Raw genomic sequence first — 17,559 nt, 5'->3', positions numbered from 1 at the left:
ATCAACAATTAGATTGTTTGTCACTTAAGCAAACCAAATAAAAACCGAACTATTTAAACATCGGGTCGTCTCTCAAGGAATTGCAGGGAAGTGTATTTATTATTGGTTATGAAAAAGCATATTTTTGGGTTTTGTAATAAGAAACAAGAAAGTAAAATGGCGAGAAAATAAACTAATAACTAAGAAAGCTCTTAGCAAGGAAAGAGAATTAGAAGACCTATCCTCATTATCATCATCAATTGTGATGGTAAATGTGAATTGTCTTCACTTAGTTAACCTCTAACCAATGGAGGAAGGTCAAGTGCATACAATCAACTTGAGCTCACAAGTCCTAGTCAACTCATAGTGAGAGACTAGCTTTAGTAAAGTTTAAGCTAACCGAAAATCTTCAATTACCATTCAAAAAAAGAGTTTTGATAACTTAAGAGTCTCTAATTGATCAATTCAAGTTAAGAACATAAAAATCTATTTTAAAATCCAACCAAGCATTTTATCAAACACTTGGAAGGCTCAAAATAAAAGCATAGAAAAGTAACAAGAGAATGTAAAATCTAAGACCAACAATTGCAAGGAATCAATAATAACAAATGAAGAAAGAAGCAATCATAAACATGAAAACATAACTTGCATGAATATGGATTAAAGGAAACAAGAAGAATTCATAAACTAAATTGGCAACATAAAGGAATCAATGATAGAAGTAGATAACTAAAGTACTAGAACAAATAAAAGTAGAAGAAAGCTAAATTAAAGTAAGGTAGAAATCTGAATTTGAGGAGGAACAAGACTAAAATCCTAAAACCTAGAGAGAGGAGAGAGCGAAGAGAGCCTCTCTCTCTAAAAACCTACATCTAAAACCTAAAGTGTGTATGAATGAAAGTGAATGATTATTCCCCCTCCTGCTCCATTCTACAGCCTCTAATCTATATTTTCGGGCCTGAAACTGGGTCAAAAGCAGTCCAGAAATCGCCCCCAGTGAATTCGCTTTACTGAGGCATGTGACACTCGTCACGCGTACGCATCAGCCACGCGTACACGTCGCTACCAGCTTCTGAAATTCTAAATTTCTTGTGTTTCTTCCACTTTTGCATGCTTCCTTTCCATCCTCTAAGCCATTCCTTCCCTATAAACCCTGAAAACACTTAACAAACATATCATGGTATCGAATGGTAATAAGAGAGGATTAAAATTAGCAAAATTTAAGGCCAAAGAAGCATCTTTTCAATCATAGCACAAAATTAGGAAGAAAAATGTAAAACATGCGAATTATATGAATAAGTGTGAGAATAATGGATAAGATCTACTCAATTCAGCCTAAAATGTACCATGAAATAGTGGTGCATCATAAACCCACCTCAACATTCATCAAAAACAACAACAAATTTAGAAAAACATTATAACGGTATTTTTTTAGTAGTAAATAAATAAATTTTTGACAAATAAAAAAATTTAAAAAATCTATTTTGAATAAAATGAAATACCCTTTTCCTTTTCGGCAGTAACATCGTCGACAACAAAACTTTCATCATGGTCTTTGCAGGCTATTTTTTGTTACATGCACAGCTAACATTAATTTTGTTTTCTTGTTCTTCATCTCTAATTCGTCGAAGGCAGAAGAACCAGAGGCAGAGGTAGACTTGAATAATGGTTCAAAAAAGGGGTTAGGACAAAAAGGAATTAGGGTTTTTTTATTAAAAAATGAAAATATGATGGAATAGGAAGAGGGATGAGGCCAACCTACCTGGACGACGGAGGAGAGACACATCTCCGATGACAGAGGGAGCGACAGCGGCAACTCTTTCAATGGTGGCGGAGAGAAATGGAGCAACTCTGTTTGAGGCAACGAATTGAAACACGATCCAAGCAACTTGACACAGACTTTAGAGGAGAATGGAGGTGGGTAGCGCTGGTGGAGGGTGGTCAGAGGGGCTACCGAAGGATGTTATAGGGGAGATAAAAGAAGAGAATGGGAGAGAGAGAAGGCTGTTCTTGAAAGTGAGGGAAAAGGACCACACATTTTGAATTTAGATCAGGTTTACCGATGGATAAATCTAATAGTAACGCATTGCATATGACCAAAACGCAGTGTTCTATTAATTTAGATTTACCGACAGATAAATTCAATGGCAAATCCTATAGTAATCTTGACGCCAATTTTTCTTGTTTTCGCTCTAATTATTATCGGCAAATTTACCGTCAGAATATCAAATCTGACGGTAACCTCTTTATCAAACAAATTTATTGCCAAATTTGCCGGTAAATTCTCCGCTAACATCCGACAGTAAATCTGACGATATGCAGTATTTTTCTTGTAGTGATTAGTGAATGTCTCAACACTTATTTTCTACTATTATTTTTCATATTTAGTTCTTGTATTACTTATTTATCATTAATAAAAATATTTTTCACAAATTTATTTATCCTTAATCTTTTTTTATTTTTTTATTTAATCTATTTCTACAAATTACACCTCAATCAATATATATTCTTAATTAGATTAAAAAACAACTCTTATATTCTTCTTCTAGTTGGACTACTGATTGTATATAAAAATGTAGATGCTGCTAAAAGGTGTATTCCAATTCCAGTGATAATTAATAAGTTAACTCTCAATTCTGGCAATATTATACGCATAATTTGGGAAAAGAGTTGCACTATACGGAGGTAGAATAGTTTTCTGGAACAAACCAATATAAAAAATATATAATTTTAGAAGAGAAAAAATAAAAATAAAGGAGGTTAATGTAAACAACAATACTTCACATTCATGCAATTTTTCTAACTAAGTCAACCAAATTGTTTTTCATTCATGCATCCCCCCACCCCCAATTAGCGTAAACCTTCTTTCTCAATGTAAACATTCTCTTCGTTCTTCTATCTTAACATAGAGCTTTTCTTTCTCAACATAAAGCTCTCATTGTTCTTCTCTGATCTCATCGTTCTTCTTTGTTTTCTTCTTCGATCTGCATTGCATTTATCTTCTTTCTATTCTTCTTCGTTTTCTTCTTCAATCTGCATTGAATTTATCCTCTTCATTTTCATATTTCAATAGCATATCAAAATAATGAATGATTCAACTTCAAATCAGTTGAATGAGAGTAATTTAGATTATTCTTCTGAATCGAATCAAATGTACAAGATTTGGATTATTCAGTTTTGAATTGAATTGAATGGAATGCAATCACTAAATTCTAGACGCATGTATTCTGAATTTGAATTTGTATAATGACAGTGTTCAGTTTATTTAGTATTGTACATTGGTTTTGTTTTGATAGTATTTCTCAGTTCATTCTAGACATAGCTGTTCTGAATTTGAATTCATATAATGAACAATATTCGGCTCATTTAGTATTATACAGTGGTTTCTCTTTGATAATAATTTTGGTTCATTCTAGATGCAGGTGTTTCTGAATTCGAATTTATATCATCGACAAATATTCCATTTATTTGGTATTATACAATGATTTCACTTTAATAATATTTTCGGTTTATGTTACAGTCCAGGTGTGTTGTGGATGAATAATTTGTCCCAAAGGTTGGGATGACTTTCAAGACACTCGAAGAAGCTGGAAAGTTCTACAAAGATTATTCCAAACTTGCAAATTTTTCTACCAAAATAAGGAACACGACTCGGAAGGGAGATGAGATTAAGAATCAACTAATTACATGTAGTAGAGAGGGAAAATGAAAATCCAAGATATCTCTAACTCTGAAGACAAACCCCTCAGCTGGAATAAACTGTCCAGCTAGAATTTATGTACATATATTGAAGGACGTCAGTCTTTGGATAATTTCTAAAATTTTTCTGAATCATTCACACCCTTGCTGTCCAGATCGAGCAGAGATGCTCAAACAACACACGGAGCTAAGCATGTTTGTGCATCACACCATTGAAAACAATGAGGAGACCGAAATCAGACCGAGCAAAACATTTCAGTCATTCGTAGCAGCAGCGGACAGTCATCGGGAACTAAGTTTTATAGAAAAAGACGTGAGAAATTACATTACAAGGGAAGTACTGAATATTTCTGAACAAGACGATGCCAAAGAATTTGGAAAGTACTTATTAAGAATTAAAGAGAAGAATCAAAATTTCTTTTTTGAGCTTAACCTTGAAGGTGATCACTCCATCGAAAATGCATTTTGGATCGATGCAAGGAGCAAGGCTGGATAGAAGTATTTTAGAGATGTTGTTTCATTTGACACCACTTACAACATAAACAGGTATTCGGTTCACTGTGATATAATTTTAGGTTCATAAAGCCTACAATTTTCAGTTCATAACTGTGTGAAAGTGTCCATTTATGCAGGTACAATCTAGTTTTTGGTTTTTTTGTGGGCGTGAATCACCACGGTCAGTCGACACTTCTCAAATGCACTTTGATGAAAAATGAGGCCATCTAATCATTCAAATGACTATTCGAATGGTGGCTCTGTTTCATGGGAAGGAAGGCACCAAAAGGGATTCTTACCAATCAATGTGCATCAATGCAAAGGGCTATTGAGACCTGTATGCCAACAACAATTCACCGGTGGTGCATTTGGCATATCATAAGGGAGATCCCGAGTAAATTAAACAGGTACAAGCGACACAAAGAAATCTTACAAGAGATGAGCCATGTCGTTTGGAACTCGTTTACAAAAGAAGCATTCGACAGAAGAATGGTTTTGTCACAAAGTCGGTGTTGGAGGCAATAAGTGGCTTTCAAGTAACCGAGGTTTTAATTCGAATTATTTGATGCTGTTACTTTTTCGGTGAAAACGAGTATAACATTCGGTTCATTTTTGCATCTGTTTTCAGTTCATTTTGCAAAGCTATACAAAGATCACCATTTATAGATTCCAGTTTATTTGGATCACTACTTTTGGGTCAGGATGAGAAGCACACAAAGGAGCGAGAGCATGCATGCATTTTTTAACAAATTTTTCACACGCAATAGTGCCTTGATTCAATTTGTGAAGCAATACGATAATTGCCTAGTAAGCAGAGAGCAAAGAGAGAGAGAATTTGATGTTGTAAATTTTCACACCGTGATACCGTGTGCAACAAAATCAGCAATAGAGGCTTAATTTTAGCACGTGTATTCTCACGAGAAGTTCAGAAAAATTCAAGCACAATTCAGAGGAAAGGTGAATTGCATCACAAGATCAATGCATTCCACTCTAGGTTTTACGACATACGAAGTTGTAGAGCAGGTTTCTAACTCCATATTCAACAAGTTTTTTGTTATTTACGACGCAGTATCACGAGAAGTAAAGTGCCAGTGCTTGTTGTTTGAGTCAAAGGGTATACTGTGCCATCATTCTCTAAGTGTCTTAAGCTTTGAGCGAGTAGATAAAGTAGCACCGAAATGTATATTGGAACGTGATAGAGAAGGAATTGGATTGTGTCGGTCTAGAATTTCTCTTATAGAAATAAGAACTTCGTTGTAAGCATAGCTCCAAACCAACAAACAATTCTTACATAAAAAATTTGAGTTGTCACAAGTACAAACCCCAACAAAAATTAACCGAAGTATTTAAACCTCGGGTCGTTTCACAAGGAATTGCAATGAAGTGGTCAATTATTGGCTATGAAGGAACACGGGGGGGTTTGATTTTGTAAAAGGACAAGGAAATAAAGGGCAAGAGAATCAAAGTAGACAATTAAAGAAAGCAATTAATAAAGAGAGACATTCGTGGCAAAGATTGAGAATATAGGCTTTCTATCCTAGTCACTAATCATAACAATAATTAACAAGAATTTATCCTACTTCGTCATCTCTAACAATGGAAGAAGGTATAATGTTATCTTCACATGAGAGAAAGTCAAACAGGACTAACTAATCTTAATCCAAAAGTCCTAATCAACTCACTAATTGAATTAGCAAGAGATTAGAGTCAATGGAAACAATACTAGCTAACAACTCTAGATCACCAATATGAGTTGGGTATTCATGAATCAAGATTGCCCAATTCCTCTTTCCAAGCTAAGAATGCACAAAATCTACTCTAACATCCTTCCAAGCATTTTGTCAAACACTTGGACGGTATAAAAGGAAAGCATAATAAATTGCAAGGAAAGATAAATTCTACAACTACTCAATGCAAGAAAAGTAAGATCAACAACTTAATTCAACAATGAAAGAACATCAAACATCAAATTTCATTAAAGGAGATCCAAATCCAACAAGAGATCATCAATAACATAAAAGAGGCAAAAAGGGGAAATCATCATGAAAACTAATAGAATCAAACTACTAGAGCATGAATATGTAAAGAAAATAAGACGAGAACAATAAATTGAACCTAGATCTAAGATGGAAATAAGCCTAAGAACCCTAATTCTGGAGAAAAGAGGGAACTTCTCTCTAAAAACTAAATTACATGATGCCAAGCTACAACTAAGTGCTCCCCTTTTGCTCAATCTTCAATTCTGCATAAAATACTCTCAGAAACGAGTTGGATTTAGGCCTGGGCAGCTTAGAAATTGCCCCCAGCAATTTCATTTTAAGTGGGTCACATGCCGAGCGTCACGCGTACGCGTGGCTGACGCGTGCGCGTCGTTGGCCAAAACTTCTACTCACGCATACGCGTGGGTGACGCGTGCGCGTGTCTTGCAAATCTTCAACACACGCGTACGCATAGATGACGCGTGCGCGTGGCCCTCAATCCTCCAATTACTCATTTCTTCATGGATTCTCCATTTTGCATGCTTTTCTCTTCACTTCTTCCATCCGATACTTGCCTTATAAACCTGAAATCACTCAACAAATATATCAAGGCATCGAATGGAATTAAAGTGAATTAAAATCACCAATTTAAGGGCCTTAAAATCATGTTTTTACACTTAAGCACAATTTAAGAGAGAATTACAAAACCATGCTATTTCATTGAATAAATGTGAGAAAAGGTGATAAAATCCCCTCAATTAAGTACAAGATAAACCACAAAATTGGGGTTTATCAGAATGCTGAAGTAAGAACATTAAGAGGAGGCATACACGTATCAAGAGCAGCCAAGACGAGCCTCTATTGGAGCCAAGAAGCAAGAGATTCGACGATTTGGTGTTTCGATCGCATAATATTCGCGAATTTGCATTAGAATCCAAGTAGCTGACCAGAATTCTACACCAGACTTTCGATAATGTCATGGTCGAGATGCAAGAATATCAAGCGAAAAGTAAAGGTAAATGTAACACCCCATTACCCTAAGCCTTACCTCTAGCCATAAAGTAAAAGATAACAAAGTGTCATGAGAAGTAGTAATACTAGAATCCCGATGAAGGAATAAAAGCTCAAAGTCGCATAAAGCGGAATTACAAAGCGCAAAGCATTCACACACAATAACTAAACACGTTGGCATGAAAAGAACAAGACATAATATATAAAAACCTTGTAGATAGCTCCAAAATACACAAGGTAATAATAATTAATGTAAACAAGATATATATATATATATATATATATATATATATATATATACAAAAAGAGGACTAGTCACAACCTGAGGAGTTTAGGCTACCTAGTCAAACTGAATGCAATAGAGTTTTGAAGTTTAAAACAGCAACAACCTATCTCTCAAAGTTTTTAGAAATAAAGCCCCTAAGGCAACAAAGTTATACATACAAAAGATGAGACAAAACTACAATAAAGGTAAAGTAGAATAGAGTAAAAGAGAAACCATTCTCTGCTCTGTCACCATGTCCGCAAACTCACCGAGGTGGGTTGCAACCTGCATCTGAAAAATAACAACAATATATGGTATGAGAACCGGAGGTTCTCAGTATGGTAACAGTACCCAATATGTAAGATATAAGGTTCCGAGACGCCAAACGCAATCCTAGAACTTCACATCGATACAGAATATTCAAGCTTAACGAAATAAATAACTTAAACCATAAACCATAAACAGGGTTATCTAAACGTAGGGAGTTTCTAACTAATACCAAATCACACCGCTGTCCTACAGCCTTTGCCAACCTACCCTACACGCGATCCCATCGCCACTGTCTACCTAACCTCCTCAGTACTAGACAATCACAGATAATGCAAGCAAGTAAAACACAAGTAATATACATGTGCAGCAAGTAGAACAACTAGCAAGTAAGCATATTATACATTTAGGTAAGAGATCTAAATAAGCAAAGTAATAAAAACACTTAGAAGATGCACATGATGAATGCCTGTCCTATTGGCTCGTGATATCACTTGTCAGTTCAAAATGTCAGCCCAACACATCCCCAGGATGTCGCCTATTTGCCACGACCAGGGTTATAGTGCCCTGCTCAATCTTTCTAGTGCCCAGAACTTTATCTTGTGCCCTGTGAGGTATATTACCCGGCACACTCTTTCGGGTTATAGTGCCCGAGTTCACTTTGGTGACAGAAAGGTTATGTGAGCAGAAGACTGCCTCAATCCTCACATCTCAACGTAGGCAGGAGACTGCCTCAGCCCCTACGCTGGCACCACTACCTCGACAAGCGGAAGACTGCCACAGACCTTGCCTGAGGCGCATAGCTACTTACCAAATCAATGCATGTCACGTGAGTAGGAGACTACCATAGCCCTCACATCTGAATTAGATGGGAGACTGCCACAGTCTCTACGACGGAGAACAAAGCATATCACAATCACATTCAATCTTGGAAATCACTGCTCATAGCACCAGTCTGCTTATACTCATCTCATTAACCATAATCACTCACGTTTCTCAATTCATTGTTATCTCAACACTCTGCCCAGACACTCAACCTATTCCATCTACAGAACTTCCCAAGCCTAGTCCCCGTCTTCTAAAATTATAATAGAAATTTATCAATTTAATTTGCTACTCACCTCTAATAGTCCTAGGACCTAATTACTAGATAAAAATATTAAACAGTCATTTAAAAAGTTTAGAAAGCTAGAGAATCCTTGAAAACGTGAAGAAAATAATTTTTTAGCAAAATAGTATGCGAAACCCTTGCCCCGCTTATGCACAAGTCAAAATTTAGGCATTCGCATACGCGGCAACCTATTCGTGTACGCGAGTGTTCCAAAACAGAATGGAATGCTCGTGTCGCGTGTTATAATTCGCGTATGCAAGCCTTGTAAAATGCATATTCACGTATGCAAGCTTGTGTCCATGTATGCAAGATCCCCAGGCAGTGGAGAATGCCCGCGTCGCATGCACAATGTCGCGTACGCATACTGTATCAGACTTGAAAAATTTTTAAAGCTGCAGAAATAATATTTTGTAGCCCTAACTTCCAACATTCATAACTTCCTTTATAAAACTCTATTTTTCTCAAACTTGATATCATTTTAAAGCTCTTGAAATTATCTTCAATTTAAAATAAAAATCACTCAATTTTAAAATCCGAGGCTCAAGTTATGATCCGCTAAAGTTCATCAAAAACAAGGTTTGTATAAAAACTTACAAGGTTCTCTAGTTTTCCAAAACTCAATTCAAACCAACTCAACAATACCCCAAAACATTATTACACACTACAATTTACTCCTCCAATACACTTCAAAAATTTTCACACCTATCACAATCAATATTTCATCATGTTCACTCATAAATCCATAAATCCAAAATCAACAACATCAATAAACATTTATCAATTCTCCATCTCATCACTCTCACTTTCAAAACCAACAACCTCTTCACCAATCATAAAAATTCACATACACATAATCATATATCACATATCATTACCCATTCTCATAATCAATATTCAACATCAAACATCAACAATCACCATCATAATTCATCAAAATGATCATATTCATCAATATTCATACTCCATCATATAAAAATCCTTCAACCTTCATCAAAATCATCATCAACCATAACATTTACATTCAATTAATCATACAACCACATCATTCAATTCTATTTTAAAGGCCACTAGCCCAAGTGTCACGAAACATTACATATTACATAAAGAAAATCGAAATCATATCTTGGTTAATTCTCAATATACACAAATTCACTGAGTCGAGTCCTCAAACAAGCTCAACAATGCTTAGCCACCAAAGATCAACTCCAAGTGCACCAATTTCTCAATTCAACTCCAACCAACAAGAATTTTCAAGATAAACCATATAAATTACCAAAATCAAAACCTAGGGTTCACAAATATAACAAATCACAAGGGTATAGAGCTTTCTTACCTTACCCACTATGAATTGGGATAAAATCCTAAATAACCAAAATCACAAAATCTACTCAAAATAATACCCAAAATTGCAAAATCTGTTAGGACTGAAAACTAGAGTATGGATTTCGAGTTCTTACCTACTATATTTATCTATAATTGAAGAGCTCGGCGAGAGCTTTGCGTGGCTGTAAATGGCTTGTCAATTAGAGCTCTGTAGCTCAAGTTATGAGCAAAACAAGATGAGGGTGAATAGTGAAACTCCTTCTCTTCTCTTCCTCCTCTCATCAGCGTCCCTTTCTCAATTTTTTGGGTGAAATGAGCTTAATGCTCATCATTTAAGTGTATTTATATGTTGGGTTTGGGCCTAACTTGGGCCCGGTCTAACTCGTTAGTGTTTTAGGTCCGCTTGGCCCACTTTGGGTCAAAACCTTTAAGATTAGTGCCCTATTTTTAATTTAAAATATTTTTCTAAGTTTTTCTACTGTTTTTATTTTCTCTCACAATAGTACCGGAGAGACTTAAGCCGGTACTGCTGGCTAAATTACTGGTACGTATTTTTACGTATTTTTCAGCAGAAAATTAATTTTTCCCGCTCGGAAAAATTCACTGAATCAGAATTTTACCTTTATATTTTCTAAGTAATATTTTTAAATTTTGAATCTATTTCGGACAATTAAATTATACTTTCACTTTAATTTAATTAAACGATTAATTAAATCTCGGTTCTTATAGTAAAAGTTCATTATCTCACGAAGACGTGAGGTTGAGTGATGTTAACAACCTTCAAAGCCCCTCACATGTTAGGACAAGAGGCCGTCCCAAAAATTGATTGGGATCAAATATGGAAAAAAAATTCGCAAACACAATAAAGAAAAAGAAAAATCCAGCTCTAAGTGAGGTAACATTGATTTGCTTTTGATTAGAAAAAAATTTGTTTGTGCATTTTGCTAATATATAATTTATTTTCTTTTTTGCTGTTGAATTTTTTAGATGGTGGATCAATAATTCAGTCAAGCTCTAGCCTTTATGATGCACAGGATATGAATTATCCTAGAGAGGATTATGGAAGTTTTTGGTTTTATTAATATAAATTTTGATTCATGTATGACCAAATTTTAGTTCATTTGAGTTCTAGGAGGGTTAATTTCGATTTGTGTTATGTTTTATTGTATAGTCACTTTTTTTATTTTTTAAATTAGCTTTCTGCAATTATGTTATGTCAAACACTTTAGGTGTTTCTAAAATTGAATAGTGATATATACATTTTTTTCGGTTCATCTAGTGCATTAATTTAAGTTCATTTGTATTTTTTGGGCTCTTGATGTTTGATAAATACATTGAATCCATTCTTTGTGAACCTAGATTTATTCAATACAGCAGGCCAGACAGTTTCAACAAATATATACATTTTAACATTAACATTTAAATGAACATTAACATATATACATTAAAGAAAAGATTTTTAAATATAATTATCATTTACAACAAGTCAAAGAAGAAGTGTTTTCTTTTATAAACAAGTTAAACAAATTAGTGTTAATTACAATGAGTCAAAGAAACTATAACATATTTACTTTCTATATCCCCATATGAGAATTAGAAAAAGGGCTTGAGAGAGCAGCGGATGGCTTTGAGAGTCTTATGAATTCAGATACCTCAATGACTTTGTCTCTCAATTTATTTATCTTATGCAACAGAATGGTTGGACCATACTCCTGCCTGAAGGCATCAATTTCTTCCTACAATTCAATTGAAAGAAATTACTTAATTCGAACCCAACTGAAATAAGAAATGAACCGAAGTTTATTAATTTAAAAAATTGCTTACTTGTTTCCAGTTTTTACATTTATACTTCCCTTTTTTTATCTTTTCAAGATCAATTGTTTTCATCTATTTTATCACCTATATCCCGCATTCATAACTAAGAAAGAAATAAGAAAGTAAAATATGATTAATAGGAGACATAATAAAACATTAATAATAGCACTATAGCAAAGAAAGATTTTACTTTGTTCATTGACCGCTAATCGTGGTATACTATGCTTCAACGCCCTCTCTGTTCTCCATCAAAGGTTCTGCCCAGTATAAACTCTCATTTGGGATACTATTAATTCCTGAAAATGATACAAAAAGTGTACTTTAACTCAATAATAATTTAAGGAAAGCAAGCCTACATAAATATGTATTATGTAAATAACTTAGAACAAATTTGTTCAAAAGTATTCTTGATTGAGGTATTTCATTTTTCTTTTTGTTGACGGGGTCAAGTACATAGAAGGCCTTGTTCTTAACATCGGCAATCCACAACCACCAATAGCCTCCATTACAAACTAGTACAAATAGTTGAAGTTTGGAAAAATGACAAAATATTTTAGTCTAGATGATAGCAAATGACAGAATTATTAAAGAAGTTTCAGAAATCACAACTTACAAATAGATGTGATGCCAAATTTCTTTTGTCAAAAAATAGGAGGAAATCCTTATATTAATTGATCCGGTAGGCCTTCTTAGTTTTTGGATCAATTTAGTTCTCGTTATAGAGTCCCAACATTATATTATGCAAAATGAACCTCAGTTAAATCACAAATAAACCGAATTACTTCATATTTGAACTAGCAGTCACATACATTTGGGACTAGCAAGAAAGCACATTTCAATTCATTTCTGAATGAAAATGAACTCAATTAAACTAACAGATGAACCAAATTTCTTAAGGAATAATAGACTTGGTGAATACTTAGTAGTAGTGTCAAGTGAACCTAACTCAATTTCCAAATGAACCGAATTCGATTCAAATTTGAACTAGCAGTCATATACATTCAATCAACATGAAAAACACATTTTTAATTTATTTTTGAATGCAAATGAACTCAACTAAACTAACAGATGAACCGAATTATTTATCAGAACTAATAAATTACTTAAGGAATAAAAAATTTGGCTTACCACAATATCTGTCGGCACGCAGTTATTTCTTTCTCAAATCGACAATATTTTCTGTCATTGAGATGCATATACATTGCATTGACCATGATGTGGCGGAAATTGGCGGGTTAAGAAATTATTATAGGAGATACGTTGCAAGTACAGTTCTTAAGCAACAAAAATCCGCTTATCAATTTAGAAAGGTTGTCACAAAATTAGAATTAAAATACTGGGAGTATGAATCCCAGGTCGTCTCCCAACGAGTTGCAGAAAGATGTGTTATTTTATTAATCAAATGTTTTCAAAAAAATGGTTTTGAATTTGTTAACAGGAAATTAAATCAGAGAATTTATGTAATTTAAATAAAAATATTGACCGGGAGTAGATTAGTCGGAAAGGCTATCCTTGTTGGAGTTCTCCTGAGATTAATTGATAATTGAAGGTTATTCTTCTTAGTTATCCTCTACTAGGTAGAGGAAAGTCAAGCAAGTTGGAAGTCTGTTTCTATTCACAAGTTCTAATCCTCTCCCTTGGGAAGGATTAGTGTTAGTGACTAGAGGGCGACCCAACAATAAACCCAATTACAATTTTACTCTTGAGCATTCAAACTCAAGGTTCTCCTTTCAATAAACTCCCAATCAAGTTAGGGAACTACTCGCTCATTATGAATGTAAACTTCACAAAATAAGAAAGGGAAATAAAGAAAGACATGATAAATAACAATCAAAAAGATCAATTAAAAATAAAAATAATTCTTGTATTAATAAATTCTAAAAATAATTCAATAGTAATTCTGAAAAAATTAAGGATATGAAAGAGTAAGTGACAAGTAAGGAAAAACAAACTAGAATAATGAAGTCTTGGAGGAGGTAATAACTCTTCTCAATATCCCAATCCAAAAAGCAATAAAAACAAAATCCTAAGAACTATGAATGTGTAGAGAGAGAAACCTAGAGGAGGAGTAATTTCAGATCTAAAAACTAAAATTATGCGGAATGAATGTCTCCTCTCGTCTCTGCATGTTCCCTGGCTCTAATATGCTTTTCTGGGCCGAAAACTGGGTCAAAACATGGCCCAAAATTGCCCCCAGTGAATTCTGTAAATTCTGCAAATCGCGCATGTCACGCGATCGCGTCATCCACGCGTTCGCGTCATCTAGCGTTTTGCCTTGCCACGCGTGCGCGTCGTCCATGCATTCGCGTCACTTGCGCAGTTTCCAATCCATGCGTTTGCGTCAGGCACGCGAGCGCGTCACTGCAATTTCCTCTATTTCGCGTGAGCCGTGCGTCCGCGTCGCTTCTTGCTGGTCATCTCCTTAATTTCTTGTGTTCCTTCCATTTTTGCAAGTCTCCTCTCCAATTTCCAAGTCATTCATGCCCTATAAAGCCTGAAACACTTAACACACAGATAACGGCATCGAATGGAATAAAGGAGAATTAAAATACATAATTAAAGGTCTCTAGGAAGCAAGTTTTCAACCATGGAGTAATTTTTGGAAGGAGTTGTAAATACATGCTAATCATATGAATAAGTGGGTAAAGATTTGATAAAACCATACAATTAAACACAATATAGACCATAAAATAATGGTTTATCAACCTCCCCACACTTAAACATTAGCATGTCCTCATGCTTAGTTGAAGGAGATAAAATAAATGAGTAGGAACATGTAAAACTCATGCAATGCAGTGCAACCTATACATATGAATGCAACTATATGATTCTTGTCTACTTGGTTAAAAGTAAGTAAGCTCTTTAAGACAATCACAAATCAAATTCCACTAATTCAATTCTTATACAGTAAGAACAGATAAAGATGCAAGAAGGTAGCTCATGAAAGCAGGGAACATAGAATTTAAGCATTGGACCCTCACTGATGATGTATGTGCATTCTAGTCTCTCAAGTGTATAGGGTACTCACTCTATCCTTCTCTAATCATGCTTTCTAATTTTTATTCTTCACCTAACCAATCAACAACATTTAATGCACCAATGCAAACATCATGAGGTCTTTTCAAGGTTGTAATGGGGCTAAGGTAAAGGTAAGGATATATATGGCTAAGTGAGCTTATAAATTGAATCTTTAATTAACCTAAGCTTTTACCTAACACATATATATTCTATATAACTTTAAATTTCATACCTAGCTACCCAAAATTTCCCTCTCACATTCCATACTCATGTATCAACTTTTATTTTAATTTTATCATATATGCATTGATCCTTGAATTTTAAATTAGCATTGGGGTAATTTTGTCCCCTTATTTATTTATTGAATATTTTTTTTGGATTTTTTTTTGAACATGAAAATAAACATAGCTTATCAATGCACATAGAATTTTAATTTTCTTTTATAGTTTCACATGAGTAGGTACCCAAATTCCCATTATATTATCATGACACATTCCCTTATTATCTTTTGTTCCCACAATCTTCCCATACTCAATTAACACACAATTCTATCTTAAGCTAACCAAAGATTCAATTGGGATATATAATTGTTTTTCCGCTTAAGGCTAGTGATGTGGTAAGATACAGAACAAATAGGGTTTAAAGGCTCAAAGTGGCTAACAAAGGTAACTTAAGGGGTAGGCTTAATTGGGATAAGTGAGCTAAACAAACAATGGCCTCAATCATATGCAAGCATATAAATATATTAAACATTGGACATATAGGATGAAACAAAATATAGATTATAATCATAGAGAAGTAAACACACAAGAATAAAATAATTATGGTTAAATAATGTAACCATGTAACTAAGCTCAAATCTTACGGGTTGTGTGTTCTTAGCTTTTTAAACTATGTTCCAAATACAACTCCAAGCAAAATTAACATAAATTTTTTTTATTAAAATTAGTGAAATTTCGTTCTAAAAAAAGGGTCTTAGAAGAAACTTATTATCTTTCAATCAAGTAGAACATGCATGCAACTAACCTATTACTATGCAATTTATCCTATTCTACAAAAGAAAAACTAACTAAATATCCTATTTTATTGGTGTTAAGGAAGAGAAATTACCTCCGGAAGTCAGGTACTGACCGACCTCCCCACACTTAAGGTTTTGCACCGTCCTCGGTGCCATCTGTCAGGAACAAAGGTGGGTTGGTAGCAGTATCTCCACAATCGGGACCGTCATGGCTCCCTGTGCTGGTAAAGGAAGTGGAGTCCGGGGTGTCTGGGTCTTTGTATTTTCCCATAAGTAGCTCCTTGAGGTATGTGAATCGGTGCTTGTTACGGCGCTCTCTTAGCTTTGCTTTGTGTTCCTGCCGATCCAACCTTTCAAGTATCTGATGGAGCAGTTGGTTTGTTGTAGGTGCTTGAGGTGTTGAAGAAGGAATGTCTCTAGCCGGTTCAGTAGGTTGGCTTGTAGTGGCTGCTGGAGGTCTGATATATTTCTCGTTAGGAACGTATTGATCATCTTGTGGAAGCATAGCTTTGGTGTCCCAAGCTCTGTAGGAGACTCCGGCTACTGAGATGAGATCTGAAACCAATGCGGGAAAAGGTAAGTTGCCCGCAATTTGTACGTGTCCCATGGCATTCCGGATGTGTCTTGGTAGGTTTAGAGGCTGGTCTGTAAGGATGCACCATAGTAGAACGGCCATGTCTGCAGTGAAGGAGGACTCGTGGGTGCTCGGAAAGACGTAATGGGACATAATCTGTGCCCATACGCGAGCCTCCAAGGTAAGTGCAGAAGCCGATATTCCCTTAGGACGGGAACGATGGTATCCATAAATCCATCTGCTGCCAGGTAGTGCGATAACTCTGAGAACAGCGTCCCAGTCAAATTGGTACGTCTGGCGCTTGAGTGAGGCTTCTTGAAATGCGTCCAGTCCTTCTGGAGTAGGGGGAAGATCTAGAGCTTGTTGAATGACCTCTTCTGTAATGGGGACTTACTTCTGATGGACATAGACAGACTGCAGGGTTGGCAGGTGGAAATTAGAGTATAACTCGACTACACAGGAAAGATTAACCTGCTGTGGCTGTCTCTGTAGGAATCCCATTGTCTTCGTTCAATTTGCGGCTCAACAAATTCAGCAATACGGATCGGGAGGATAAGAAGGTATTCGTTGTTGTAACTCCTTTCTGCTAGGATGGGGAACATCTGCTCACAGTAGCGGTTAGTAAATCGCACAGTGTCCTTTGTTAGGAAGGCTTTCTGATGAGCGGATAATTTATACGCTTTTTGGCATTGTTTTTAGTATGTTTTTAGTAGGATCTAGTTACTTTTAGGGATGTTTTTATTAGTTTTTATGTTAAATTCACATTTCTGGACTTTACTATGAGTTTGTGTGTTTTTCTGTGATTTTAGGTATTTTCTGACTGAAATTGAGGGACTTGAGCAAAAATCAGATTCAGAAGAAGGACTGCTGATGCTGTTGGATTCTGACCTCTTTTCTGGAGCTACAGAACTCCAAATGGCGCGCTCTCAACGGCGTTGGAAAGTAGACATCCAGGGCTTTCCAGCAATATATAATAGTCCATACTTTGCCCGAGTTTAGAGGACG

General features: G+C 35.3%; 1 protein-coding gene across 1 annotated transcript; it reads right to left on the bottom strand.

Moving 5' to 3' along the window:
* Window positions 1-16,107: 16,107 nt before the first annotated feature.
* Window positions 16,108-16,707, bottom strand: LOC148572177 (uncharacterized). The gene has a single exon (XM_088508530.1). The coding sequence runs from the start codon at window positions 16,705-16,707 to the stop codon at window positions 16,108-16,110; it is 600 nt and encodes a 199-aa protein (XP_088364656.1).
* Between the last annotated feature and the right edge of the window lie 852 nt (window positions 16,708-17,559).

Source organism: Arachis ipaensis, chromosome B3 (assembly GCF_059453495.1).
Source record: "Arachis ipaensis isolate K30076 ecotype BB chromosome B3, ASM5945349v1, whole genome shotgun sequence".
Lineage (NCBI taxonomy): Eukaryota > Viridiplantae > Streptophyta > Magnoliopsida > Fabales > Fabaceae > Arachis > Arachis ipaensis.
This window is presented reverse-complemented; position numbering and strand designations above follow the sequence as displayed.

Bases quoted from the DNA above. Each gene is read 5' to 3' on its own strand.
- LOC148572177 (XM_088508530.1), bottom strand. From the start codon at position 16,707: ATGTCCCATTACGTCTTTCCGAGCACCCACGAGTCCTCCTTCACTGCA.